General features: G+C 51.4%; 1 protein-coding gene across 2 annotated transcripts; it reads left to right on the top strand.

The window, feature by feature from the left end:
- Nucleotides 1-869: 869 nt before the first annotated feature.
- TRIM3 (tripartite motif containing 3) lies at nt 870-26,641 on the top strand. Of its 2 annotated transcripts, none has more exons than XM_027563141.1 (12): nt 870-1,006; nt 9,399-9,564; nt 16,640-16,871; nt 17,099-17,250; nt 17,448-17,628; nt 17,911-18,643; nt 18,763-18,866; nt 23,971-24,138; nt 24,323-24,491; nt 24,742-24,812; nt 25,792-25,932; nt 26,062-26,641. In XM_027563141.1, the coding sequence occupies exons 2-12, from the start codon at nt 9,434-9,436 to the stop codon at nt 26,212-26,214; spliced, it is 2,235 nt and encodes a 744-aa protein (XP_027418942.1). In that variant the 5' UTR covers nt 870-1,006; nt 9,399-9,433; the 3' UTR covers nt 26,215-26,641. The 2 variants fall into 2 exon arrangements, with proteins under 2 accessions (XP_027418942.1, XP_027418943.1); XM_027563142.1 differs by having other exon boundaries at nt 885-1,032.
- Nucleotides 26,642-27,172: the final 531 nt, after the last annotated feature.

The following is a 27,172-nucleotide window of genomic DNA, read 5'->3' as shown; positions in this document are numbered from 1 at the left end:
TTCCGTTGCAAAACACGGCTAATGAAAGAAGCTACCTATTGAGATGATGAGTATTAAAGAAGATCATATATTTAAGGTGATGCGTTATGTGTCTGGCACATAATAAGCAGTCCCTGCTAACAGTTACACTTTTTATTATTTTCCACTGGGACTGGTTTTCCACAATGTGATGATTCTGAGAATCGCTCTGGTCTTGGATGGTGGAAGGGAGTCGCTAGATGGTCTGAACCATAATTTCCTCGCGAGGGGGCTCCTGAGGGAGAGCCAGGCACTTTGAGCCAAATCAAGCCCCATCTTTCTCGGCCGTCAGCCCGTTCTCCCAGAGCTCTGGGTACTGCCCTTCCACTTTGGGGCTCTTTCGTCGCCGAGAGATCCGCGCCGAGGCACAGGCGATCCCTGTCTCCCCCGCTCAGCAGAGACCACACTAGCATAGTCCGTAGGAGCCCCCCAAGACAGCCTGGAAGGGCACCTCCGGGAGGCAGCCCTTACCCGCTCCCAGAGTCCGAAAACCCTGCTGCCCAGACGCCTTTTCGTAATGAAGCGTCCGCCCAGTCCCTGAGACCGACTAAGCTGCCCTTTCCTGGAACCGTCAGGACTCAGAGGCAGCTGGCGGGGATCGAGGATCCGGGATCCGGGATCTGGCTCAAGGGTTGCCCAGCCCGACCGCAGAGGCACCGCCTGCAGGAGCCTCAGGGGAGTCGGGGGATCTGAGCGGGTGGGGTAGGGGCGGGCGGGGCCTCCGCGGCGGCGGGCGGAGCGTGGGTGGGTCTTCGGTCTCCCAGCCGACCCCTCCTCCGGCTGGTCCGCAGCCCCGCCCCGGCCCCTCCCTCCGGCCTGTGCGGCTGGTCCGGCGGCGGCGCCGGCGCGGGGACAGGCGGAGGCGCGGGACGTGGGGCGGCGCCGCGGGCACGGCCGGGCAGACGGGCGCTGGCAGCAGGGGCAGCGCCGCGGGCCCCTCGGAGTGGCCGCAGTCCTGGTCTTGGCCCTCCCATCCTGCCTGGCCGCGGTGAGTGCGACGGGCGGCCCCCAGGGGTGCGTTTGTGTTCCTGTCTGCCCGGGTCCGGGTCTGGGTCGGAGCGGCGATGTGTCTGTCCGAGTGGCTGTGGGTGGGGGCATAGATGCTTTTCAAAAGCTGTGCCTGTCTCTGTCCACGTGAGGCGTGTCCCTGTCCGTGAGAGCCGTAGGGGGATTCTTCGGGCTGTGGCTGCTCACGTGAGGTCCATGTTTGAGGGGGGAGGCGCGGGTGGATGGGTGATGGTTCCTTAGAAGAGCGCAGGGTTTGGGAGCTTGTGTATGTTGGCGGAGGGTGTCGAACAGTGCGGCCGAGGATGATGGGGGGTGGGGGCGCGGGTGGGGTTGCTGAGTGGGACTCTGGAATCTAGTGGCCCAGCTTGTCTGAGGGTTCCTTTCTCCCTGGTGCAGACACTTCCACCCCTTGCTACCCTCTCCGTCCTCAGGCACCTAGAGGCCCATCGGCGGGTATAGAGGACAACGTTTCCTCCTCTAGCCCTGGCCTCAGGACGGGCAGCCTCATCCGGAGGCTGTTTCTTGTTGGAAAGGACTCTTCTGTTTCCCATGCAGCCAGAGCCCCGCCTGGAGGACCCCAGGCTCCTCCCTGGTTCTGGCCTCCTCCCTTCTGGACTTGGCTTCAGATCATGGGCTGCAATCCTGCAGGGACAGATGGTTGCAGGTTGGAGGGGCAGGCTGCACCCCAGGGAGGTCAGTCCGCTAAAGGCAGGTCCTGGGCTTGTTCCTGTGCGAGGGTCTCTGATGTGGAAAGCATAAACGAGGACTGGCCCCTGGAGGAAGATGAGATCTGGGAGGTTGGAGCAGGTGCAGAGGTCTTCACAGGTCTCTCCCTGCCTGTCTGTCCAGCTCATCAGTGCCCATTCATCCCCTAAGCAGGGCTGTGATTTGCTGCAGAATTGGAATCAGCTGCAGGCCTGACAGGTGCCCTGCCTCCCTTGGCTTGCATGCCTCCAGTGACAGAGCACTTACTACCTTCTGCTATGGGGAAGCTTCTTTATGTTGAGTGGAGGTCTTTTTCCTTGGAACTTTGTTTCCTTGTCTTGTTATTGCCTTTGATTTTGCCTCTCTGTCTGGTGAGAGGGAACTGCAGTGATTTAAACATGGCTCTCTTGTCACCAACATATACTGAGCACCTCTGTGTGCCAGGTGCTGCCTCAGCCACTCAGGGCACAATGGCATTCTTGCTGAGAGAAGAGCCTGAGCAAAGGCCCATAGTTTGTATAGTATTTGTGTTTAGAAAAACAGAGCAAAATCATTTTGCTAGGCTAGGGTAGAGGGTGTTCAGAAGGAGTGTCATTGGTGCCCTCAACTCAGTAAGAGAGGTAGACAACTACAACCACTATCTAACACACCTAGCCTTGCTGTGAAAACCAGAAATCAAATACTCAAGGTTGTACAAGGTTGAATTTGATCATGGACACATATTACAATCTGTAGAGACCTTTGGCTGGACAGAGAACCTTGGGAATCTCAGATCTGGGGAAGAGAAAGATATGCCACCCCCACACACACAATTTGCAAGTAAGGGGATGGAGTAGGAACTTGTCCAGAGTCTTACCTTGCATTAGTGAGGTTAGTTAGAGTCAGGACTAGCCCCTGAATCTCCTGACCTTTAACCAAGACACATTTTAGGAACAGAAGCAAGGATATAGTCATAGCCTATATCTGAAAATTGGACGAGAAGGAATTGAGAAGACTCCCAGGATTCTGGCTGATGGAGCTAGATGGACGGTGGTGGCTTTTATTGAGATGAGAGATGCAGCAAGATGAATAGGTTAGGGGAAAGTGAAGTCAGTTTTAGACTAGTCTCTAGCATCATCTCTGTACAGATGTCCTAGGTACAGCTAGATATATAGGTCTGGGTTCAAGAAAGTTTTCTGCATAGGAGATAAGACTTTGGGAGTCGTTAGCAAGTGGATGGTAACTGAAACCATGGGAGATGGTGAGATCTCCCAGAGTATGAAAGTGAGGGGAGAAAAGGCCCTAGAACAAAGCCCTGAGGAACTAGACAGATAAGGAATGGACAGTGAAGGAGCAGCCAGAGAGGCAAGTAGAGAACTGACATCAAGTGGGTCATGATAACATCAAGTACAGCCACTGTCTTTTTGAATCTTGCTCTCTTGCCCAACTGGTCCATGTTTCTTAATCTTTCATGCTTCTGTTCCTTGACTCACTGTTTTCCCAATGTACTTATCCTATTTGTCCCTCAAGATCCAGTTCATATATCCCTTCTTCCGAAAGTTTTCTTTATTCTCCTTCCCTACCTTCAGAGTTAGATACTTCCTCCTCTTTGCTGCCACTGTAGTTTGAATATGTTAATATCATGACACTTATCACATTGTAGGTTATATATTTACAAGTCTGATTCCCACCCTAGTCTGAGAACTTGTAAAGGACAGGGAGTGTGTCTGTTTCAGCATTGTGTCTCCAGTAACTGTTTTAAGGGCCTTGTCCAGAGTGCCCAGGAAATTTGATTGCTTGATAGGTTGATCAGCTGATTGAATGGTTCATTCACCTACTCAGTCTAGCAGTAGGGGGCGAGGAGAGTGGTACTGCAAATTTCATCACTTTCCTTCCTTGCCAATCTTACTGCAAGGGTTCCTTGGCTTTGAGGACTTTACCTCCTCCAAGGTTTCAACTGTTCCAGGGAAACCCCAGAGATAGTAACCTGCAGCATTTGTCATTTTGCTGAGGCTTCAAATGATCGAGTAGACTTGGAGGCTAGTGAACAGGAGAAAGTCATTTTCAGAAGTGAGTGAACCTAACTGGCCTCTTGCAGCCACTGTTTAACAATGCCTTGGTCACCCACCTTTACTCATAGCTGTATAAGTAATGTTATACTGGGACTCCTGTGAGGTTGTAGGGGGAAGTCCTGGAGGAAATTAGATGCTGCTTGAGAATTTGGAGAAACTGAAAAGCCTTGAAATACATCCTTTGCAGATGTCAGAGATCTAGTGGAATCAGCACTGGCTGTCTTCATTTGCTCACAATCACCTTCCTCTTCAGCCCCCTGGATCTGGCATCCTTTCCTCCAGCCCTTAGAAACCACACTCCCTGGGGTTAATACCAGCTCTTTTAGAGCTTTAGATCATGGGAACTCTTTGCAGCATTTCACTGTGAAGACTGTTCTCTTATCCATGAAGCTGTCTTCTCCCTTTGCTTTCAGGATATCTTTCCTGATTCTCCTGCCTCTTTGGCTACATCTTTTCAGCTTGTTTGCAGGCTTTGCTTCCTTAAATGTTGAAGTTCCTTGGGGCACAGTCACAGGCTTTCCTTTCTCATCTTATACCCTCTCTGGATGATGTCATCCACTTCGATAGCTTCAGGCACCATGTCTACACCAAGGACTCCAAATTCATTATCTCCAGGCCAGACCTCTTTCCTAGGCTCCAGCTTATCTTTCCAATTGCCAGCTGGATCTCTCCACTCAAAAGTCCTGTAGGCACCTCAGATTCCTTTTACTAAACACTGAGCCTGTCACCCTCCCATTCAAACTGCTTGTCTTTCAGAGTTTCCAAGCTAGAAAACTATGAATCATCTCTAATTCTTTCTTCTCCCTCTGCTCTTCATATCTAATAACTGGTCACCAAGTTCTGGGATTTCTTGCTATGAAATCCACTTCTGTCACCTCCCTTTTGCTACTCCACTAATGAAGGTCACTCTCATCTCTCCTCTAGAATATCATGGCAGTCTCTTAACTTTCTACTTGTGACACCCTTCATCTTTTTTCCACACTGCAGTCAAAAATTTACTCTCCTCTCTCCCTCACCCTGTACTTAAACTCTCTCCACCTCCCCACCCTGCCCCTAAAAGGTTTCCTTTGCTCTTTGGATAAAGGCTTAACCCCCTACCAGTGTAGAGTCAAGTCTAAATTCCTTAATAAGACCAACAAAACATTGTGATCTAACTGCTGCTTACTCCATCTCATTTCTTAGCCCTCCCCTGTCACAGTGTTTGATTCAGTCTCCTGTTGCAAAAGACATGCTCTGTGTAACTCTTACCCATCCTGGAGCTCTTGAATGGCCTTTTCTTCTGGAGAATTCCCTTGACCTCCAACCTTTAGTACCCTCTTCCCCTGCCCAGGATCTAGGTTAGGTGACTCTTAGCAATCTGTCCTTCCCCATCATAGCCCTCACCATATTGCACTGCAGTAATCTATTTATTGGGTTTCCCTGGAGGTTCAGACGGTAAAGAATCCACCTGCAATGCTGGAGACCTGGGTTTGATCCCTGGGTTGGGAAGATCCCCTGGAGAAAGGAACCGCTACCTACTCTTATTTATTAGATTGTGGAATCCATGAAGGCTAAGCTGTGACTATTTATCTTTGTATCCCCAGACCTAGCAGAGGTGCTGAATGAATGCTGAAAGAGGAAACCTTTAGAACCTCAGTTAAAAGATGGGAAGGATAAGGGATGCAGAGATGGCAGTAGGCAGCCTGAGGAAGCAGGGTGAAATCTCAGCTCTGAGTTCAAGATCTTCCAAATGTCTGCTGTGATAAACAGTTCATTTAAACCATGGCCTATAGGACCTTGGGGGCAATGAGATGGGAGTGGTGGGAGCAGAAGCCCAGGAGAGGAAGGGAGCCTAGTGATTTAGGCGAGGGCGGGGGATGAGGGAGTTGGGGAGTGGGTATGACCTAAGCGGCTGCGTGCCCAGCATGTCTGGGTGGGGAACTGAAGCAGGAAGGGGAAGGGAGGGAGGAGCTGTCAGTGCCTGGATGGAGCCCAATCCCCGCCCCTGTGTGACAGGCTGGGAGAGCCCCTTGGGCTTGGAGAGAGGCGGAGCCTGACTTCCAGCTGCCCAAGAAGGGCCGGGTGGACCACTCCTACTCTTCCTCCCAGCCCTGCCCTTTGCCAAACAGAAGCATCAGCTTGGCCCTGGCCTCCTGTTCCTTCCGCCAACCCTCAATCTGTCCTCTTCCTGCTGGGTTATTGTCTTTGTATTAAATCTCCAGATTCAGAACCCATCATTTCTGGAGAAGGAACCTCAGAATCCCAGTGCCCACATCAGGGAGGATGCTCACAGGGATGCCTTCCACCCTGCCCATGCCCACCCTCACATAAACATGAGACACATGCAGCCGAGCCTCTCTCCTGCCCCTCCACAAACCTGAAGAGGGCTCTGGACTGGCCCCATTGCATTCATTCATTCGTCTTTAGAGAGGCCCATGCTGCATTGAGCTGGGCACAGAAAGGGATGGCCTGCCCCTCGTCACTGCCTGTTTTGAAGTAGTCTGATTATCTTTCTGCCTCCTTGCATGCCCATGTTTCTCTCTTAAATGGTTTGCATCCACTATGTTAATTTCTTCATCTCCAGTCATCCTTCCATCACTCTGACTTGGCTTCTGCCCTTTCCATTCCACCACATCCAAATCTGTTGGATACCCTCAGTCTTTATCTTCTTTCACTGCTCCTCCTTTCTTGAGTCAATCTCTTTCCTGGATTTCCTTGATCCCATACACTCTTGCAACCCACTCCAGTACTCTTGCCTGGGAAATCCCATGGACAGAGGAGCCTGGTGGGCTGTCGTCTATGGAGTCACACTGAGTCAGTCATGACTGAAGTGACTTAGTAGCAGCAGCAGCATACACTCTTGGTCTTCCTCCCATCCCTCTGGGTTCTCCTTCACTCTTCACTCTCTGTCTCTAAATGGTCCCATCCATTATCATTGCTGTGCATGCATGCATGCTCAGTCACTTCAGTTGTGTCTGACTCTTTGTGACCCTATGGACTGTAGCCCGCCAGGCTCCTCTCTCCATGGGATTCTCCAGGAAAGAATACTGGAGTGGGTTGCCATGCCCTTCTCCAGGGGATCTTCCCAACCCAGGGATCAAACCTGAGTCTCTGGCATCTCCTGCGTTGCAGGCAGATTCTATACCCACTGAGCCACCTAGGAAGCCCCACCATTGCCTTAAGTATCCTTAATATGCCAGTGCTTCCAAGTCCAAAACCAGTCCAGACCTCTCCCTTGAGCTCCTATATTCTATTCCTTACTTGACAACTCTACCTGGGTTATCACATCTCAGACATAATGTGGCTAAAATAGAACGGCCCAAATCAGTTCCTCAGCTTCACTGTCTCTGGGCACAGTCCACCATCTGCTCAGGCGGGAAACCTGTGAGTCCTTATTGCCTTATTCCTTTCCTCTCCACATCTGGTCAATCATGATATCCTTTTGACTCAACCTTATGGTTATTTCTCAGCTCAGTCCACCTTTTTGCTTATAGGCTGGTGGCTCAGATGGTAAAAAGTCTGCCTGCAAACTGGGAGACCTGGGTTCGATCCCTGGGTCAGGAAGATCCCCTAGAGAAGGAAATGGCAACCCACTCCAGTATTCTTGCCTGGAAACTCCTATGAATAGAGGAGCCTGGAGAGCTACAGTTTATGGGGTCACAAAGAGTCAGACACGATTGAGCAACTAACACACTGCTAATACCCAACATCAGCCTACCTAAAGAACTGGGGTAGCCTCCCAAGGGGTCTTCCTGCTTCCACCTGGCTCTTCTTCAATCCTCGTGGCCACCAGAATAGCTTTTTAATTAATTTATTTTTTTTTATAAATTGGATCATTTCCCTCCCAATTTGGGATAAAACCCAGATTCTTAACATCAAGGTCCTTTGTCATCTCATTCCCAGAGTCACCTCCAGTCTTTTATTCCTTTGTTCTAAGCATGTGGTCCTTTCGGGTTCTCAATGACCGTTTTGCCTAAGAGCTCTCCTTCATGTTGTTCCTTTAGCCTGGAATAAATTCCCTCCCTCAGTCCCTAATGCCTCTACCCTCATCCCTGCCATTTACCTTCTAGCCCCTCAAAACTCTGCTTAAAAATCACCTGCTTGGAAAGGCCTTCCTCAATCACCCAACTGAAACCTCATAACTTTCTCATAGCACCCTTTCTTCTGTATAGCACTCCCTTCCCCAAATTTGTAATTATATATATATATATTCATTTATTTACTTTTTAAATATCTGTCACCACCTCCCCACCACAAGGACAGTGACCATATCTGTTCTATTTATCACTCTATCCCCAGTGCCTGTACAAAGTAGGCACTTAATAGTTATTGAATTACTGAATTTCTTCAATAAATACAAACCAATCCTTATGTCAGACTCTGTGCTAAGTGCTAGGATTAAAAATGAATAAAATATAATACCTCTCTTCAAGAACTCTGTATAGAGTGGAAGAAACCAAGAAACAACAAGAAAATTACAGTGTAGTGTATAAGGGCCAGGATGGAGGAAATACAGGGTGCAGAATGACACAAAGGTGGAGCACCTCATCCAGACCTCAGGAAATCAGGGAAGGCCTTCTGGAGGAAGTGACATTTACACGCAGACGTGAAAGATAAGCAAGAAATTAGTCAGACGAAGTAGGGGTTAGAAGAGGATCTCAGGCAGAGGGAACAGAATGTGTGACTGCCCAGAAGCAAAAGAGAACAAGGAGTTTTCCAGGAACTGAAAAGAAACCAGTGTGACTGCTCACAGAATCATGAGATGTGAGGTTGTAGAGGGAGGTATGGGCCAGACAAAGCTAAGCCTTGTTGGCCAATTTAAGGAGTTTGGACTTTGTCCTCTGGACAATGGAGAACCATTGAAAGAATTTAAACAGGGAGTTAGTGACTAGATGGAATCCGTGTTTAGAAGCTTCATTCTGGCTGCAAGGGGGATTGGTGACAAGCAGGCAAGGAGACAAGGACACCAGTTAGGTTGTTGCTGTATTGTTGGAGAGAACTGGTGACAGCATGAATTGAGGGTGGTATCTGTGCATTTGGAGTAAAGGGGATAAGATATTGGGGAGGCAGAATCCATGAGACCTGGATACTGATTGGATGCGGAGAAGAATGTGACCCTGGGCAGTTGTGCTGGGAGGTGGATCAGAGCACTGCTAGAGGGGCTGTAGGTGGCCAGAGGAGAGACACTCTATCAGAAAAGCCTCCTGGGGGAGGGTTTAGGGGAGGCAAAGGAGATAAAGGGCGGGTGTGTCAGTGAAAGTGTACATCCCTGTACTGTGCACTTGACTGTACTTGACCGACACAAGTGTGAATCCTCAAAACAACCATTTCAAGTAGGGATCAGTATTCCCATAACTGCAAATTATGGAAACTGAAGCACAAAGAGGATATATAAATTGTCCAAGGTCACACAGCTGGGAAGAGGCTGAGCTGGGTTTGAAGTCCAGTCTAACCTGATGCCTGTGCTTTTGACCAGAGCAGTAGGCTCAGAGGGTCCCCAGTCCAGCTACTTCACCTTGCTCCATTCCCGGCAGGGAAGAAATGGGGCTAGTGCTTTTCAGGGACTGTGGGTGGTGGGGATCACGCGGAGGAAGGGAGTGCTGGCTTCCCTGGTGCTGACCATCTCTCTGGGTACAGGCTGGTGTGAGTGGCAGGAGCCACCCGTGGGCACCATGGCGAAAAGGGAGGACAGCCCTGGCCCGGAGGTCCAGCCGATGGACAAGCAGTTTCTGGTGTGCAGCATCTGCCTGGATCGGTACCGGTGCCCCAAGGTCCTGCCTTGTCTGCACACCTTCTGTGAAAGGTGAGGGGGTGTGTACTGGGGAGGGATGAGGACCTTGCAGGCCCTCTGGAGAAGGGAGTGGCGTGTGTAAACCTGTAAGAGGTGAGGGAGATGTGTGCACACGTGGAGGGGAGCAGATGAACCCTGACCTACAGAAGATGAAGGTTTGAACCTGCGAGAGGACCAGTGGTTTCCTAACACTGGGTGGCGCCTCCTGCCGAGAACAGGGCCTTCTGTGCCCCTGCCCAAACCCTGAGGCAGCCTTCGACATCACCAGAGAAATCAAACAGAACTGAGGCTCTCAACCAGCTCTGGCACCAGAAATTTCTGACCAGTGGGAGGATGTTCAAAGCTAGGTCTATCCTCCCTGCCCATCCTCATTGTCATCCTGAGGTACTGAGTGGAAGGCAACCCCTCCCAGCCTCTGGGCCTCTATCTATTATTCATTCACTCAACAAATATTTATTTATCGAGCAACTACTATGAACCAGACCTGTCCCAGGTGCTGGGCAAGCAGTGATAAGCAAAAACAGATATGATCCTTGCTCTTAAAGGGCTGACAGTATAGTGAAAGAGGAAGATAGTAATCAAATCATCATACAGCCGGACTACTGATAAATGTAATATTGCAGATAAATGTAATATTGATACAGATAAATGTAATATTGCACCCTGAATGAGTGCTGCAAATAAAGTGCTAAGATGGGATCTGTTAGAATTTAGAGAATCAGAGAAGGCTTCCCTAAGGTCTGATCCAGAGGCTGGATGGGAGTTAACTGAGTGAAGGGAGTGGTCAAAGCCTTCCAGGCAGAAGGCAGAACACGGGGAGGCCACGTGGCATGGGTACCTGCATTGGGTGAGAGGCTCTAGAGGAAGCCCGGCAAGGCTGGAGCATAGTGAGTGCAGTTGCGAGTGGCCTGGGACAGAGCTGGAACTCAGACAGAGAGGGGCTTTGTTGACCACTTGGGAAATTTTGTTCTTAGCCTGAGAGCCACGTGAAGCCTTTGAAGGGTTTCATGCATGATCACATCTGTATTTTGACAGTATTGTCTCTCTCTTATCCCTTATTGTTCTGCGGTGAGTTACCAGATCCCTGGGTCTTGTCACCATTGCCTCCACCCCACCCTCCCAGCCCCTTCACTGAGCCCAGCTCTGCCCCAGGGATGCTCTTCCCTTCCAGTCCTGCTCTTTCAGGTTCCAGCTCTACTGCTGTCTCTCCTCTTCATCAGCTGGAAGCAGTCTCAGCCTTCCTGTCTATTCTTACATCAACCTGGCTGACTTTACTACCTACCTATGCCCCTTAGTTCTTGACTGTTTCTCCAGGGATGCCCTCCATACCACTTCAGTCAGACACCCTCCCAAAGACACCCTGGATCTTGCCATCACCCAAAATAATGCCACTTCTTCTGTGGCCACAAGCTCCAGCATCCCACTCTTGGCTCCCATCACTCCACTTTCAGTACACCAGCTTTGACTGGGGGTAGATATCTAATGCCCTTGACGGCTCCCTCTTCTCCCAATTACCCGCTCCTTCCTGGACTCCCTGTCTTTCCTACCCATTCTGAATCCTATGCAGACCATACACCTTTGTCCTCTTCCAAACCCATGTGGCAGAAGCCCAATCCTGGATCTGAGCTGTAATTAGATGTCTCCACACCTTCTCCTACACCCAGATCACTGAGCACTCCTGGAAAAAAATCAGTGCCTGAGAAATTATAACAATAGCTACCATGTATTGATTGCTGACTATTTGCCAGGGACTGGCTAAGTGATTTACATGTATTGATTTACTTAATCCTTCCAACAGATACTTTATTATCCCCATTTTTAAAGAAGAGGAAACTAGGGTTCAGAGTCATTAAGTAATTAAGAAATATTTCCAAGGCTCTGCAGCAAGTTAAATAGTCAAGGTCTGAATCCAGATTTGACTGCAGAGTCTTCTCTACCAACTACCACTCACTCATTCACTTATCCCTTGGTCCCTGCTCTCAAAGACTTATGCTCTAGTGAGAAGCGATGGACAGTAGGCGAGCAAATAATCAAACAGGAGAGTCACAGTTTGGACTGTTTTCCAGGAAATAAATAGGGAGCAGGTGAGGGTGGTTGGGCCAGGGGCTAGTCTACAGAGAGTCATCAGGGAAGGCTTCTCCAAGGAAGTGACATTTGATCCAAGACCTGAGGATGAGAAGGAAACAGGCACGTGCAGATTGTTCCAGGCATGGGGATCATCTTTGCACTGTTTCATGCAAAAGCCTTAAGGAAGGAGTAATTGGGGCATGTTCAGAGACTGGAGGAGAAGCCATCGTGCATGAATAAGGAGGAAAGTGGGGTGAAGTGAGGTAGGAAAGAGTCAGAACAGTTCATGGGGGAGCTTGGCAGTTTTAGGAAAGTGTTTGAAGTTTGTTCTAAATGCAATGGGAAACCCTGGAGGATTTTCTTTAGCAGGGAAATAATGTGACATAAATTGGGTTTTTCAAAGCTCATTCTGGCTGCTGTGGAAGAGTGGGTTCTACAGAAGCAAGAGTGGAAACAGGAAACCAGTTAGGAAGCGCTCGTAAGCCAAGCATGAGCAACACAGAGGATGGGGTTCTTGATGAGTTCAAAGGTATTCTGCAGGGTAAACCCCAGATTCAGCAAGCTTGGAAGAGAGCTACAGGGGAAACTAAACGGAATGGTTGAAATGCAGACTTCACAGTTGATGAGACATAGTGGTGCTGGGAACATGGGAGTAGATGGTTGAGGTTAAGTAGACAAAAAAATCCTGGGGATAAGGGGGTACAGAGGCTTAGGAACTAAGAAATCTTTTTTTTTTTTTTTTCCTCACGTCATGCACAAATGTGTGATGTTAGTTCTCTGACCAGGGATTGAACTGATACTCCCTACATTGGGAATGCAAAGTCATAACCGGTGGACCACCAGGGAAGTCCCTGGAACTAAGAAATCTTGATGGTGGGTGGGTTACTCTGTGGATGTCAGAGTCATTGAGAATAAGGGCAGGAGTGTGTGTTAGGGTGGGAGGTGAGTAATAGAAGAAGAGAGTGAGCCAGGAGGAAGACTTATGGGGAAGCAACCATTAAGTCAGCAGAGACAACAGCAAGGTGGGGTGTTGTAGACAGAAGGCCTGAGCTTCCAAGGAGCTGAAGAAGGAGAGTTTAGCAGTGTTCCAGTTGGGGGTGGGGAGGACTCAACCCCACCTTCTGGCCCCGAGGAATGTGGAGTATGAGACCAAAACCACCCGAAGGGGAAACTAGGTCACCGATAAGTTAATATTTGTGAAGCACTTAGAACTGTGCCTGGCACGTGGTGTTTGTTAAATGAATAAGATAATTAATTCAGATCAAGAGGTGTAGACAACATTAAGAGGGGAGATTGAGGATATGGGAAACTTTGCACCAGTCAGATCTTCCCTCCACAAATTGGTGGTCTCCAAACACAGTGGCTCTAGTGGTAAAGAGACCGCCTGCCGATGTAGGAGACTTAAGAGACGCCAGTTTAATCCCTGGGTTGGGAAGATGCCCTGGAGGAGGATACTGCAGCTCACTCCAGTATTCTTGCCTGGAGAAGTCTATGGACAGAGGAGCCTGGCAGGCTATGGTCCATAGAGTCTCAAGCAGTCAGTCACGACGGAAGCGACTTAGCACGTGTGCAAACACAGCGCCATCAGTCTGTTTCTAGCAAGACCCCTCTCCTCCTCCCTTCAGTGCTGAATCCTAGCCTCCTTGTCCTCCTGGACCCGCCTTCACCCACTCATTTGCTTTCAGCCGCTAACCTTGCCTGAAGCAAGTTGCTGCTGCTGCTGCTAAGTCGCTTCAGTCGTGTCCGACTCTGTGCGACCCCAGAGACGGCAGCCCACCAGGCTCCCCCGTCCCTGGGATTCTCCAGGCAAGAACACTGGAGTGGGTTGCCATTTCCTTCTCCAATGCATGAAAGTGAAAAGTGAAAGTGAAGTCGCTCAGTCGAGTCCGACTCTCAGGGACCCCATGGACTGTAGCCTACCAGGCTTCTCTGTCCATGGGATTTTCCAGGTGAGAGTACTGGAGTGGGGTGCCATTGCCTTCTCCTTGAAGCAAGTTAGGCATCCTAAATTTGTCCCCTGGTGCTCAAGTACAGCCACCTCCATTCCCCCTCCCTCTATCCATCTGCTCCTCCTCTTCAAGCCAACCTGAGCCACTCTCCCATCCCCAGACCTTGTCCCATGTCTTCTAGTCGCCTCCCTCCTCTGCTGGCTCATCAGTTTATACATGCTCAAGCCTCCCATTACAGATAAGAACTCTGCTTTGTCCCTCTGTCCTTCCCAGCTGCCATCCAACCCCTCAATCTCCTTTTTACTCAAACTTCCAACCTCCCATTCACTCTTCAGTTGGCAACATTTTCCCATCCTTGCCTTCCCTGACTCAGCTGCTTTTGACACTGATGACTACTCATTCCCTGCTTCTGGAATTGCTCCACTCGGCTACCCTGACACCGTCTCTCCTTCTGTCTCTCTGCCCGTTCCTCTTTGCTCTCCTCATTCAGTATTTGCTGGGTCCTGCTCTTGGCACTGTAATCCCCTTAGCCATCTGAATGTTGGTGGCCTCCCTCCCTCTCTAACCTGCCTTCTCCCCAAGCTGTCTACTGATTCCCTCTGCCTGGATGTCCCAGTGTTACAGTAAACTCAACCAGGCCAAGGCTGAACCTCCCTGTAAACTAGTCCTCTTTCTGTGTTTCTCATCATGGTGAATGGCACCACCATCCACTTAGTCATCTAAGCTAAGATCCTGGGAGTCAACCCAGGCTCATCTTTCACTCCCTGTATCTAATCAGACAACACCTCCCACTGGCTGCACTTCTTAAACACTTGTCAAATTTGTTCCATTTTGGTCTACATTGTTATTGTTCTGTTGCTAGGTCATGTCTGATTCTTTCTGACCCCATGGACTGCAGCATACCAGGCTTTCTGTCCTTTACCATCTCCCGGAGCTTGCTCAAACTCATATCCATTGAGTCAATGATGCCATCCAACCATCTCATCCTCTTTGTCCTTTGGTCTACATTGCTATGCTAAGTCACTTCAGTTGTGTCCGACTTTGTGCGACCCCATAGATGGCAGCCCACCAGGCTCCCCCGTCCCTGGGATTCTCCAGGCAAGAACACTGGAGTGGGCTGCCATTTCCTTCTCCAATGCATGAAAGTGAAAAGTGAAAGTGAAGTCGCTCAGTCGTGTCCGACTCTTAGCGACCCCATGGATTGCAGCCTAACAGGCTCCTCCGTCCATGGGATTTTCCAAGCAAGAGTACTGGAGTGGGGTGCCATTGCCTTCTCCGTGGTCTACATTGCTAGTGCCTAAATCCAGGTCTTCCTCACCTCTTGTCTAGACTATACAAGAATATCTTGCATAAGCACATGCATTACCTTGGATCTGCCTCTCGTGTTTCACTAGCTTTGTTATCTTGGAGCACTTAACTTTTCTGAGTCTGTTAACAAGCATCAAATATACAGTGAGTGGCACATTGCACCTAATAAATGGTAGCTGGGTGCTAGGGAGGAAGATGCTACCACCCCTTGGCTGCTGTCTCATCATATTCACAGTTACCTTCCACACAGAGAGAGTGAAGAGGAGCTTGATAAAGTGTAAACCTGGCTCTATCATGCTCCTGCAACGCCCTCCTGCTGTTGGGATAACTTCTAAGCTCCTCGGTGTGGCCCAGGAGCCCTCCATGAGCTGGACTCTGCCTCTCTCTCCAGACTTCCCTTACCATTCCTTGCCTTGGAGTCCTCTCTAGCCACCTCGAACTGCTTATAATGTCCTAGTCATACTGTGCTGCTTCTGGTCACCTTCTGTATCTGGACCCCCCTTCCTCCTCTCCCTGCTTTCTCTGGTCAGATAAACAATTATTTGTCCCTGAAGATTTTGCTTAAGTCACCTCCTCTTCTGGCTTCCTGGCTACCCACTCCAGCCACCCTTGGCCAGATGCCCTTTCTGTGAATTTCCTTATTACTACATATTCTGTGTTCCATATATTTATTTATTTGTTTTGACTGTGCTGGGTCTTTGGCACATGGGCTTCTCCACTTGTGGCGTGCAGGCTTTAGAGCATGCAGGCTCAGTAGCTGTAGTGCCCATGGTTAGTTGCAGTATATGGGGTCTTAGTTCCCTTACTAGGGATTGAACCCTGGCTCCCTACAGTGAGGGGCATTAACCACTGGACCACTAGGGATTAACCACTGGACCACCAGGGATGTCCTTGTGTTCCTTATATTAATGATCAGTAATACTAATACCCGTACATGAATTTGAGCAAACTCTGGGAGATAATGGAGGACAGAGAAGCCTGGTGTGGTACAGTCAATGGGGACACAAAGAGTCGGGCACGACTTAGTGACTGAACAAAAACAAATACTAATAGTCTACATTATATAGCACTTTGTGTGAGTCAGGCGTTGTCAGCACTTTACATTTAATCCTTCATACTTTGTGAAGCCTGTACTGTCTCCATCTTACAAAGGAGGGGTCCTTAGTACATAAAAAGTTAAGTAACTTCTCAGGGGTCACATAGCGTAATAGGTGACAGACCTGGGAATTGAACCCAGGCAGCCTAACTTCAGGACTCCTGCTTTTAATCATCACACTGTTTACTTCTACAAACTCTAATTTTGTTACTTTTTTTCCTCTATAAACTGGAAGTATTTTAGAGATAGCACTGTGGTTTATCTTTGTATTCCCAGAGCTTGGCACAAATTTGGCAAGAGTAGGCAGTCAATAAATGTTTAATGAGTTAATGGCAGGGGGGTGGGGACAGGCAGTCGCACATTTTCTGTGAGAAGGGTTTGTAAACACCTGTGAAAGGTGAACCTGTGTTTGTGCACACTGTGAGGAATGCCAATACGTCTGCTCTTCTGAGACGTCAGGGGTGTGTTCCCACTCAGTTGTGAGAGAGAGAGGCCTCTTACCCCTGCTGGCAGGACAGGATGCGTGTGCCAGCCAGAGCGGTTTCCAAATGAATGTAACAGCACACCTGAGAGGAGAGGGACTGGCACCCATAGCGGGTGGGGGGGGGGGGCATTCTGACGCCACCTCACCCCTCCATTCCTCTGACGCCCCCTCCTCCCTGGCCAGATGCCTCCAGAACTACATCCCTGCCCAGAGCTTGACACTGTCCTGTCCGGTGTGCCGGCAGACGTCCATCCTCCCCGAGCAGGGCGTCTCCGCACTGCAGAACAACTTCTTCATCAGCAGCCTCATGGAGGCCATGCAGCAGGCACCTGATGGGGCCCACGACCCCGAGGACCCCCACCCCCTCAGCGCAGTGGCTGGCCGCCCCCTCTCCTGCCCCAACCATGAAGGCAAGGTGGGCCCAAGCAGGCCCAGTGAGGCCAGGACTTGGGGTGGAGGGGCAGGAGCGGTCGGGGGAGGGGGCTGAGAGGCTGTGGGTGAGAGGGTATTTCTCTGGGTAAAGTGGTCCAGGTAAGGGGATGCACCTGGTAGGTGAGAGGCAAGGAGGGCAGGTGGGGGAGGGGAGGGGACAAAGAAGTCTGGTGTCTAGTGGATTCCTGACTGGAGTCCTTATGCTGCCAGACGATGGAGTTTTACTGTGAGGCCTGTGAGACGGCCATGTGCGGGGAGTGCCGAGCTGGCGAGCACCGGGAGCATGGCACGGTGCTGCTGCGCGACGTGGTGGAGCAGCACAAGGCGGCCCTGCAGCGCCAGCTCGAGGCGGTGCGCGGCCGGTAGGCACCTGGCGGAAGAGGGCTGGTGGGGTGGTGCTTTCACAGAGGCAGAAGAGAGACCCTGGGGAGGGTGGAGATACAGGGAGGTGGCAGGGAGGGGAATTCACCCAGCACAGCGGTAGGGTCCCCAGGGAGAAGGAATGGCTTGGCACGGGCACCCTCAAGCAGCCCCACTGTGAGATGTTTCCCCTCCCCAGACTGCCGCAGCTGTCCGCAGCTATCGCCTTAGTCGGGGGCATCAGCCAGCAGCTGCAGGAGCGCAAGGCAGAGGCCCTGGCCCAGATCAGCTCAGCCTTCGAGGACCTGGAGCAAGCGTTGCAGCAGCGCAAGCAGGCTCTGGTCAGCGACCTGGAGGCCATCTGTGGGGCCAAGCAGAAGGTGTGTCTGCTCACCCTTTCCCACCGCTGTCTATCCTGAGACGGCCTGCTGCCTTCCCCGCCTTTCCACACCTGTGCACACCTTCCCCTGGCCTCTGCTTTCCACCTCCTCACGTGGTCAGTAGGTGCTGCGGGCATCTGTGTCCTTTGTCCATACTCACCCTCTTGTATTTCTTTCATGCCATAGTACAAGTTCATCAGGAATCACAAGAAACACCCCCTCCCTAGCCTTACCCCCAGCACATCAGTCTTCTCACCCAGACCTCCCGGAACCCCTCCTCAGGTGTTGCAGACCCAGCTAGACACACTGCGTCAGGGTCAGGAACACATCGGCAGTAGCTGCAGCTTCGCAGAGCAGGCACTGCGCCTGGGCTCGGCCCCGGAGGTGCTGCTGGTGCGCAAGCACATGCGAGAGCGGCTGGCGGCTTTGGCGTCACAGGCCTTTCCGGAGCGGCCCCATGAGAACGCACAGCTGGAACTAGTCCTCGAGGTCGACGGGCTGCGGAGATCGGTGCTCAATCTGGGCGCACTGCTCACTACCAGTGCCACTGCACACGAGACAGTAGCCACGGGCGAGGGCTTGCGCCAGGCGCTGGTGGGCCAGCCCGCCTCGCTCACCGTCACTACCAAAGACAAGGATGGGCGGCTGGTGCGCACAGGCAGCGCTGAGCTGCGTGCGGAGATCACGGGCCCGGATGGCACGCGCCTGCCGGTTCCCGTGGTGGACCACAAGAATGGCACGTACGAGCTGGTGTACACGGCGCGTACGGAAGGCGAGCTGCTCCTCTCGGTGCTGCTCTACGGACAGCCGGTGCGCGGTAGCCCCTTCCGCGTGCGTGCCCTGCGCCCTGGGGACCTGCCACCTTCCCCGGACGACGTCAAGCGCCGCGTCAAGTCTCCTGGCGGCCCGGGTAGCCACGTGCGCCAGAAGGCTGTGCGAAGGCCCAGCTCCATGTACAGCACGGGCGGCAAACGGAAGGACAACCCCATCGAGGATGAGCTAGTCTTCCGAGTTGGTACAGCGGGGCCGAGAGCTGAGCCAGAAGGGGCGGGGCGGGATGGGTGGGGCCAGAGGCTCAAAATGACCTCTGTGAATTTTGGTCTGTTTGCGATCCATCTGTTCTGTTCCCCACAGGGAGTCGTGGAAGGGAGAAGGGTGAATTCACCAATTTACAGGGTGTGTCCGCAGCCAGCAGCGGCCGCATAGTCGTAGCAGACAGCAACAACCAATGTATCCAGGTAAGCTCTCCCCTAACAGCAAATAGAGGTTCTCAGGCTATAGCCTACTCAGAAACAGAGTATCTCTGGAAGGAAAGGTGAAACCCTGCAGAGAGTACCTTTTCTTAAAGAACAATGAATCATGGCACCACCCCTCACCCAGTCACTTGCCACCCCAACCTCACTGGCCACAACAGTAACCAGCAGCTTCACAGTTGGGCACCAGGGTTTACTGAGCTAGCAGCCTCTACCTCCCAGGCTGTGGTCAGGCCGGACCGGCTCCTGGACCCCGAAGATCTGGCTCATTCTTCCTTTCCCTCTGCCTCCACCTGAGGCTCCACTGGCTGGCTTACATCTGCCCTTTTCACCACCGTGTGGTCAGGGTGCAGGCTCCGCCCTCCCCTACTATCTTCCAACGTGCCTGTGTATCATCTGTGCTAGTCTCTGCAAATGTCCAGTTGACTAGACGGCCAAACAAGGGTAACTTGTGAAAGCGGTGCCTTCCAGTGGCTAGAACGTAATGCATTTCATAGGCGGTCCTGCCCCTGGCCCTCCTAGTGCCTCGTGCACCTGAGTGGAGCATCCACCACTCAAGAGGATGTGGTCTCTGCTGCACTCTGGGCTCCAGAAAGCTAGAAAATGTGGTTTTCTCTCTCTGATCCTTATAGTGAGCCTAGGAGTGGGCAGAGCCTATGACAATCACCAGGGTGCTAGACGCAGCAGTGCAGTTCAAAGCTCAAGGTCTGAAACCAGACACCTGGACTTGAATCCTAGTTCTGCCACTTACTGACAAGTCATGTGACCCCTCTGATCTTTGGTTAACTCATGTGTAAAATTAGGAAAAGAGTACCTCAGAGAGCTGTCTGACATAATGTACTGTGCTTGACACTGAGTGAACCTTCTAACGTTAGCTGTTGTTGACAATATCATTGTCCAGGTGGGGGCTGTAAACAAAAGCCAGGAGGTGGGAAGGTGCTGGAGAGGGCTGTTCAGGGAGCTGGAGAAAGGGGCTGGAGGGAGACTATATTAGGAGTGAAATATCTGAGGTCACGCTGTAAATGGTTTGGGAGCAGAAGCTATGGGATTTTGATTTTGATAACTGCACAGGATTGCTTCTACCTACTATAAACTTTCAGTTCTAGAAAACGTTTTGTCAAACAGCAAAACTTGTCCTTGAGCCTTACTTCACGGTGTACGTTTAAACTTCTTCCCGACCCTCTGCCTGAGTACCCCTGTCACAGATACGGCTCTCGCAAAGGTCTGTTACCTTAGGCTCAGCTCCACCTGGCCCTTGCTTTCCTCCTAGCAGACTGAAGGAGCCAGGGGCTCTCGCATGAGTGTATTCCCCAGCCTGTTTAGCCTGCCTTTATTCCCACCCTATTGCTAAGCGCAGAGGAAAGGAGAGGCTCAGGTCAGCACAGGGAGGCATTTGGGTCCATCCTGCATAGCATGGAGTGGAGCGAGGTGGATGGGTAGGGCTGGTGATGAGGCCTGCTGTCGTACCCTCCACCTTCCAACTCGGTTCCTCCTCTGTATGCCAAGGGTGCTTTTTGGCACAAAAGTTGAGGTTGGGGAAACTTCTTCTGGGGTGGACACACACGTCACTTTGTCTCCCCAACAAGGGATTGTGCTTGTCTGTTGTTGCCAGGTGGGAACTTAAGAGGGAGGGCCTAGTGCAGCCCCCTCCTCACTCCAAATACTTCCTTCCCCTGCAGCAATCTTCCTGGCCCCTGCCCCCACCCATACAGACACCTCATAGCTGCTAGGAGCCTGGCTTTGAGTTCTAAAGCTGGGTTTCTGCTGCTTTCACTCTGGGGTCCTCAGGTCTGGTATGGGCCAGGCTTCCAGATGGACTGTGACTCCCTCCTTGGTCCATGAGGATTGGAGTCCTCATGAACTTTTCCTCCTTTGGAGCTGGCTATGGTGACGGCCAAGACAAATCTCCTTGTGTTGAATCCGCATCAGCTGACAGGAGAGAAAAAACATTTTGTGATTTTTGAATGAAGGGTTTGATTTGGCTATATTACATCCTTGTGTAATTAATTGTCTGAGTCCAGAAATCTTATCAGCTCTTTTGTGAGAGCATCCTCATTTCTTGCAGGCAGAATATTAATCACATTGTCCTCTGAGCTCCCTCAGCCTTTGGCCCTGGCCCTTTTCATTCTTTACTAGAATCACTGGTTTGCTTGTTTTATTTTATTTAGCCTCTCGCCCAAGTAGACTCAGGTCCTAAAGTTGCTTACTGTTACTGTGGCATAAGAGAGAGATGTTAAGGGTCAAATTAGGGCACTGGTAGATTCTAGAGATAAGTAAGCAAATATGACAGGTTTTGATGAGCCATCAGATATCAAAGGAGAGGGAGGGATCAAGAATTGCAGCGCTTGGTGCTCTGGGTAGGTAGTGTTGCCTTTTAGGAACGGGCCTGGGAATAAGTTGATGAATTCACACGTTCATGTGTGGTGAGTTTGAGATAACTGTGCAGTACCCGAGGAGAGGTGTCCTCCCCGTTCTGGTCTGGGAGTGAGCTGATGGATTCATCCGTTTGTTGAATGTCTGCTGTGCGCCAGTTGCTACACCAGTGCTGCAGTGCAGCAGCACACGAAACAGACACAGTCCGTGCCCCACCTGGGGCTTACATCCTTAGAGGGGAACAAGGCTACTTAGCAGTTATTTAGTTACAGAAGTGACAGTTCTTATAAAAAGAGCTAAAATGTGTATTATGGAGACCTAACTGTATATGTTGATTCAGGTAGTAGAATTGACCATTAAAAGCTTCTCTGCAGAAGTGACCTGGGAATTCTGAGAACTGGAAGGTGAATTGGAGTTGGCCAGTTGTAAGGGGTGGGATAGGATAGGATGAGAAGAGTAAGACCCCCGTAAAGCCTCAGTGTTGAGATAGAAACGAAGCTGCTTGGAGTGAAGGACGCAGATGTGTTGCTTCACTGCCGATCTGGTTGCACCTTTTCGTCTCTCTCAGCCCGTACTGCCTATCTTCTTGTGCTGGCAAGTGCTGTCTAAGCACGGGACCAGGGCAGAACCCAGAGGCTGTTCTGGTCAGACAGGGAGGGCATGATGCAAGGTCCATCTCAGGAAGAAGTGATGTCCATAGGTGGGACCAATTCAAGCATCCCAGCAGGCCTGAAAAATGGGGATGTCGCAGGCGTGGGGACCTCAGTCCACTAAAGAGGGAAGAAGTCTGGATCAAGAACAAGACCAAGGTCTATAACTTGAGTTCTGCAAGGCTGCTCTTGGCTTTGATTTACCTTGTGTCCCTAGAGTTATAACAAAGACTTAGGCAGAGAGAGAGATGTTTTGGCTGTGAGGAATAAGCAGGAAGGCTTAGCTATAGAGAAGAAGAGCATTAAAGTAGTGTTTTAAGGATGGGGAGACCTGACCATGTTGCTAAGGTGGGGGAGGTAGAAGCAGGGGTGAGAGGTTGAAAGGTTTATTCTGTCCAGATTACTTTATCAGCCTCATAACCTGGAGGGTCCTTTCCCCTGACCCTCACCTAACCCTTTCTTGTCTGCTACCAAGTCCTGGTGAGTCTTCCTCCTTATGTCTCTTAAGTCCATCTACTTCCCTCCAGCAAGTGCCCTGGTCCAAGCCAGCATTAGTTCTCCCCTGGATCACTGCAGCACCTGACTAGTCAGCAGTTTCCAGTCTTGACTTCTCCCTGCAGCCAGAGTGCTCTTTTTACTCCTTTTCAAAAAAATTTGGCCATACCATGTGGCGTGCAAGATCTTCGTTCTCCAGTCAGGGATCAAACTCTCACCCGCTGCAGTGGAAGCGCAGCACCTTAACCCCTGGAGTGTCAGGGAAATCCCTAGTGTGCTGTTTCGTAAAAAGCTCCCATGGGCTTTTTCCAGCACCACTAAGCAATTCTTCAATTCTCAGTGGACACTGACCAGCGATCCTATGAATTTGCCTCAATTCTGATACTACCTGGAGATGGCATCACACCCACAGGTTAAAGGCTCAGCCCCGTAAGATGGCCCTCTTCAGAGGCTAATCGACAGTTTAGGTTGTCGCCTGTACTCTGACCCACCAGCTGTAAATTGGAAGCTCCTACATCCCACTCCTTGGGTTCAAATAATTAGCTACAGCAGCTCACAGAATTCAGAGAAACATTTAATTATGTTTATCATATCCTTTATTAGTATAAAGGGTATTATAAAAGATACAGGTGAACAGCCAGAAAAGAGGTACATAGGGTGAGGTCTCCTAGTGTAGGAGCTTTGGTCCCTTTGGAACTGGGGAACACACCTTCCTGGCACCAACCCGGAAGCTCATCGAATCTTGTTGTTCAAGAGGATTCATAGAGCTTAATGTGTGCTCCCCACCCCTTCTCCTTCTCGGAGGTTGGTGGGCAGAGCTGAAAGTTCTGACCCTTTAATCAGATGGTCTTTCTGGTGACCAGCCTCATCCTGAAGCTATCCAGGGGTCCCACTCTAAGTCCCTCATTAGCATAAACCCACAAGGGGCTCCTTGTGAATGACAAAAGACACTGCTACTGATTAGGAAATTCTTTCAGGGTTTGAAGAGCTCCGTGCCAGGCACTGGGGACAAAGACCAAATATATTTCATATTATAGCACAGAGTCAGATCTTATCTTGTCATTCTCCTGCCCAGAGCTTTTCAGTGACTCCTCATCGTATCCAGAATAAAGCCTTCTTCTGTTGTTTACGGAAATGCCCATTGCAGTCCAACCGCACTGGACAAGTTGTGCCCATGCTGGGCTCAAGTAGTGTGCATATTGGACTCTGTGCCTTTTGCATATTGTTGACTCTTTTAAACACCTTCCTCCTCTCTCTCTACTCGCCAGCTCTGGCTCATCTCTTGGCGTCCTTATGAGGCTGTTAACTCAGACTTCCCCTGCTCTTGGAGCCTTTCCTGACCACCCCTCACCCCTTTCACATCCTCACGATCCCAGCCACGCCTCTGCTGCATGTCCCCTAAGGTCTGCCATGTCTGATTCTGCCCTGTGCCCCAAGCAGGGTGTCAGGAAGTGCTGGTTGAGTGATGAATGAATGGGGCGGGGTCTCCTCCCTCAGGATCCTGCTCCGCTCCCTCTGTGCCCACAGTCTCTCCCCTCCTGCCCTCTCCCTCCCTCGGTCCTCTGCTCCAGGTTTTCTCCAATGAAGGCCAGTTCAAGTTCCGCTTCGGGGTCCGAGGGCGCTCGCCCGGGCAGCTGCAGCGCCCCACGGGTGTGGCCGTGGACACCAATGGAGACATTATCGTGGCAGACTATGACAACCGTTGGGTCAGCATCTTCTCCCCTGAGGGCAAGTTCAAGGTGAGAGGCCTGCTGTCACTCTACCCTGCAGCCTTGGTGGCCAGCCGCAGTGACCATTCTAGTGCCTCCTGGTGGTCAGGGCCTGGACTGCCCGATCCATCCTCAGCCTAAGGTTCTGTTTTGGCGCCAGGTTGGGACTGCTCACCCCACCAGGCAGCCCCTAACAGGTAACCCCTTCCTGCAGACCAAGATAGGAGCTGGCCGCCTCATGGGCCCCAAGGGAGTGGCTGTAGACCGGAATGGACATATCATTGTGGTCGACAACAAGTCCTGCTGCGTCTTCACCTTCCAGCCCAATGGCAAGCTGGTGGGCCGTTTTGGGGGCCGTGGGGCCACTGACCGCCACTTTGCAGGTATTGGAGGAGGATTTAGAGACCTAGTTCCTGAAACCCCAGCCCCAGAGAACTCCCTTACATGCCCCAGTTCTAAAGACCCCTTCACCTATATTTTGGCCCTAGGGGACCCCGTCCCTACTGTACCCTAGCACCATCATCCCAGAGACCCCACCATCTCCTCACAGCCCAGCTTTGTCATCACAGAGGTTCTTCCCCGCTCCGCTCAGTCTCCTGGCTTACTGCCAGAGAGCCCACTTTTTATTTTCAGGGCCCCATTTTGTGGCTGTGAACAACAAGAATGAGATTGTAGTGACGGATTTCCATAACCATTCAGTGAAGGTCAGTGCCCTCCCTCCCTCCATGGCCACTGTCCCAGCATCCTTTCCTCCTCCACAAGACCCCTCTCTCTGTCACCTCCCTGCTTTCTCCCCCAAGATCATTCCTTTGCTCAATAAACATTTGTGACGTGGCTGCATTGTCCCAGGAACTGTGCTCAAAGCTGGGAATAATCACTATGTTAAAGCAAATAATGTTCCCTGTCTTCTTGATTTTGGTCTAGTGGGGTTGAGAAAAAGGTGCCAGGATATTGTAATATGATGTGGCAGATGCTGTGTTGCAGGAGTGCAGGTAAACTTGTGAGGGTGTAGCAGGAGCCCTTGATTTAGGTGAGACCGAGAATGACCTGAAGCACAACTGGGAATTAACCAGAAGACAGGGGGACAGGAGAAGCCAAGCAGGCGGAAACTCTTCCCGTGTAGTTCAGGTAGTTCAGATGGTTTGAAGAAACAAGGCTTGCTCACTCCCTGAAGGGGCTTGCTCTCTTCCTAAGAGTTATGAGGAGTCACTGAAGGATTGCAGGCAGGAACGTGATGCAATCTTATGTGTCTTAGAGCGCTCTGGCTGGGGTGAGACTAGAGGCAGAAAGATTAGTCTTCTGCAGTAATCCAGCTGAGCACCATTGCAGTGGCGGTGTATGCACAAGGTACAAATTTGACACAGACTCAGCGGCTTATGGTAGTAACGAGAGGTCAAGCAGAGGAGAAGGTGGGGTTTAGAGTGACTTGTGGCCACGAGGGTGTTGCCAGTCACTGGGAAGTAGAATGAACTGCCTTCCTGGGGAAGATGAGCTGCCCAAGGGACATCAGCAGGGGTGTCCAGTAGGCAGTGGGATGCATGGACGTGAAGCCCAGGGAGAAGAAACTGGTTTACAGCTGCAGATGCAGGGGTCCTCCGCCCTGGGGCTTCACCCCATCCTCCTCCAAGGCCCTGCCTTCTGCCCGAGGCCGGGTCCCCAGCCCCCAGACCTTTTCTCTGCCAGGTGTACAGTGCCGATGGGGAGTTCCTCTTCAAGTTTGGCTCCCATGGCGAGGGCAACGGGCAGTTCAACGCTCCCACGGGGGTAGCCGTGGACTCCAATGGGAATATCATCGTGGCCGACTGGGGCAACAGCCGCATCCAGGTGAGGAAGGCCCAGGGGTGGCATGAGGCTGAGGTTTCCCGCTGGGCCCCATGCACCCCCCTCCCCAAATGCCGCTCATCTGCCTGATCTCACCTCTCCCTCTCCCTCTGATCTCCACTCCCTCCCCAGGTATTCGACAGCTCTGGCTCCTTCCTGTCCTATATCAACACATCTGCAGAGCCACTCTATGGCCCCCAGGGCCTGGCACTGACCTCGGATGGCCATGTGGTGGTGGCCGACGCCGGCAACCACTGCTTTAAGGCCTATCGCTACCTCCAGTAGCTGCACAGGGGGCCTGCCTGGCTCATGGAGGGACGGACATAGGGGTGATTGGACAAGATGGTCTGGCCGGGAGATGGGCCAGACCTGGCAGCACTGAATGTGGGCTGCGGGCGTGGGTGTGCCCGGTGCCCTCCCTCTCCCCCTTCCCAACCCCCCACGGTTGCACTTTATTTATTCGGTTCTTGCTTTGGTGACTGGGTGGGCCTGGACCATGGTCCCAAGGATGTGTGCAGAGCTTCACCCTCCCCTCCCCACCTTACACACCTCCCCGTCTCCTCAGTCTGCTCCCCACCCCCCAGCCTGGGGCCAGAACAGCCTCTTACTCCAGGGCGAAAGTCCCTCTGGTTGTCTCCCTACCACCCTATACACACTGACAGAGGCAGCAATACCCCACCCCCCATATTAAATAAATGTGTTCACCACCATGGTTTTGTTGCTTTCTTGTGGGATGGGGCTTGGAAGGGGAGATGAGGGTACAACCAGCTCTTGATGAAAAGAGGGGCAAGCAGCTGGGTTAGGAGACCCAGAGTCCAAATGTGCCCTGATGTTTTGAAGCTTCAGGAGAAGAGAGTAGAGCCCCTAGAACTAAGCCACCTCTAAATGCCTGTCCCTAGGCCCACGTCTCCTGCAGAAATAGGAAGGTCTTTGGTTCTCTGCTCTAGGGCTAAGAAAGGACCCTTACCCAAACACAACCAGTAGCTGTGGGGAGAACAGTTGTAAGGATGACAGCAATCCTTGAGGCGCAGGCCTGGGTTAGGGACCTGGGCGAGCCGAGGCTATGGGAAACTCGGGGCATTTGAAAACTCAGTCCCGAAGATTTTGAGCTCTGCTTCATCCTCCTGCTCTTGAGCCAAGACTGCTGCCCTTTCCCTACAGTGGAACAAGGGTCCTGGCACCCCCTCCTGAGCTCTATTTGTCAAGGTTTGGCTGCCAATTCCAACACCAGCAGCCCTCAGTG

Source organism: Bos indicus x Bos taurus, chromosome 15 (assembly GCF_003369695.1).
Source record: "Bos indicus x Bos taurus breed Angus x Brahman F1 hybrid chromosome 15, Bos_hybrid_MaternalHap_v2.0, whole genome shotgun sequence".
Classification (NCBI taxonomy): domain Eukaryota; kingdom Metazoa; phylum Chordata; class Mammalia; order Artiodactyla; family Bovidae; genus Bos; species Bos indicus x Bos taurus.
Note: the sequence above shows the minus strand (reverse complement) of the source record. Positions and strands in the feature narration are given on the sequence as shown.

Bases quoted from the DNA above. Each gene is read 5' to 3' on its own strand.
- TRIM3 (XM_027563141.1), top strand. From the start codon at position 9,434: ATGGCGAAAAGGGAGGACAGCCCTGGCCCGGAGGTCCAGCCGATGGAC. The intron at 9,565-16,639 runs GTGAGGGGGTGT...CTCCCTGGCCAG, and splicing joins CTGCACACCTTCTGTGAAAG to ATGCCTCCAGAACTACATCC. The intron at 18,867-23,970 runs GTAAGCTCTCCC...CCTCTGCTCCAG, and splicing joins GCAACAACCAATGTATCCAG to GTTTTCTCCAATGAAGGCCA.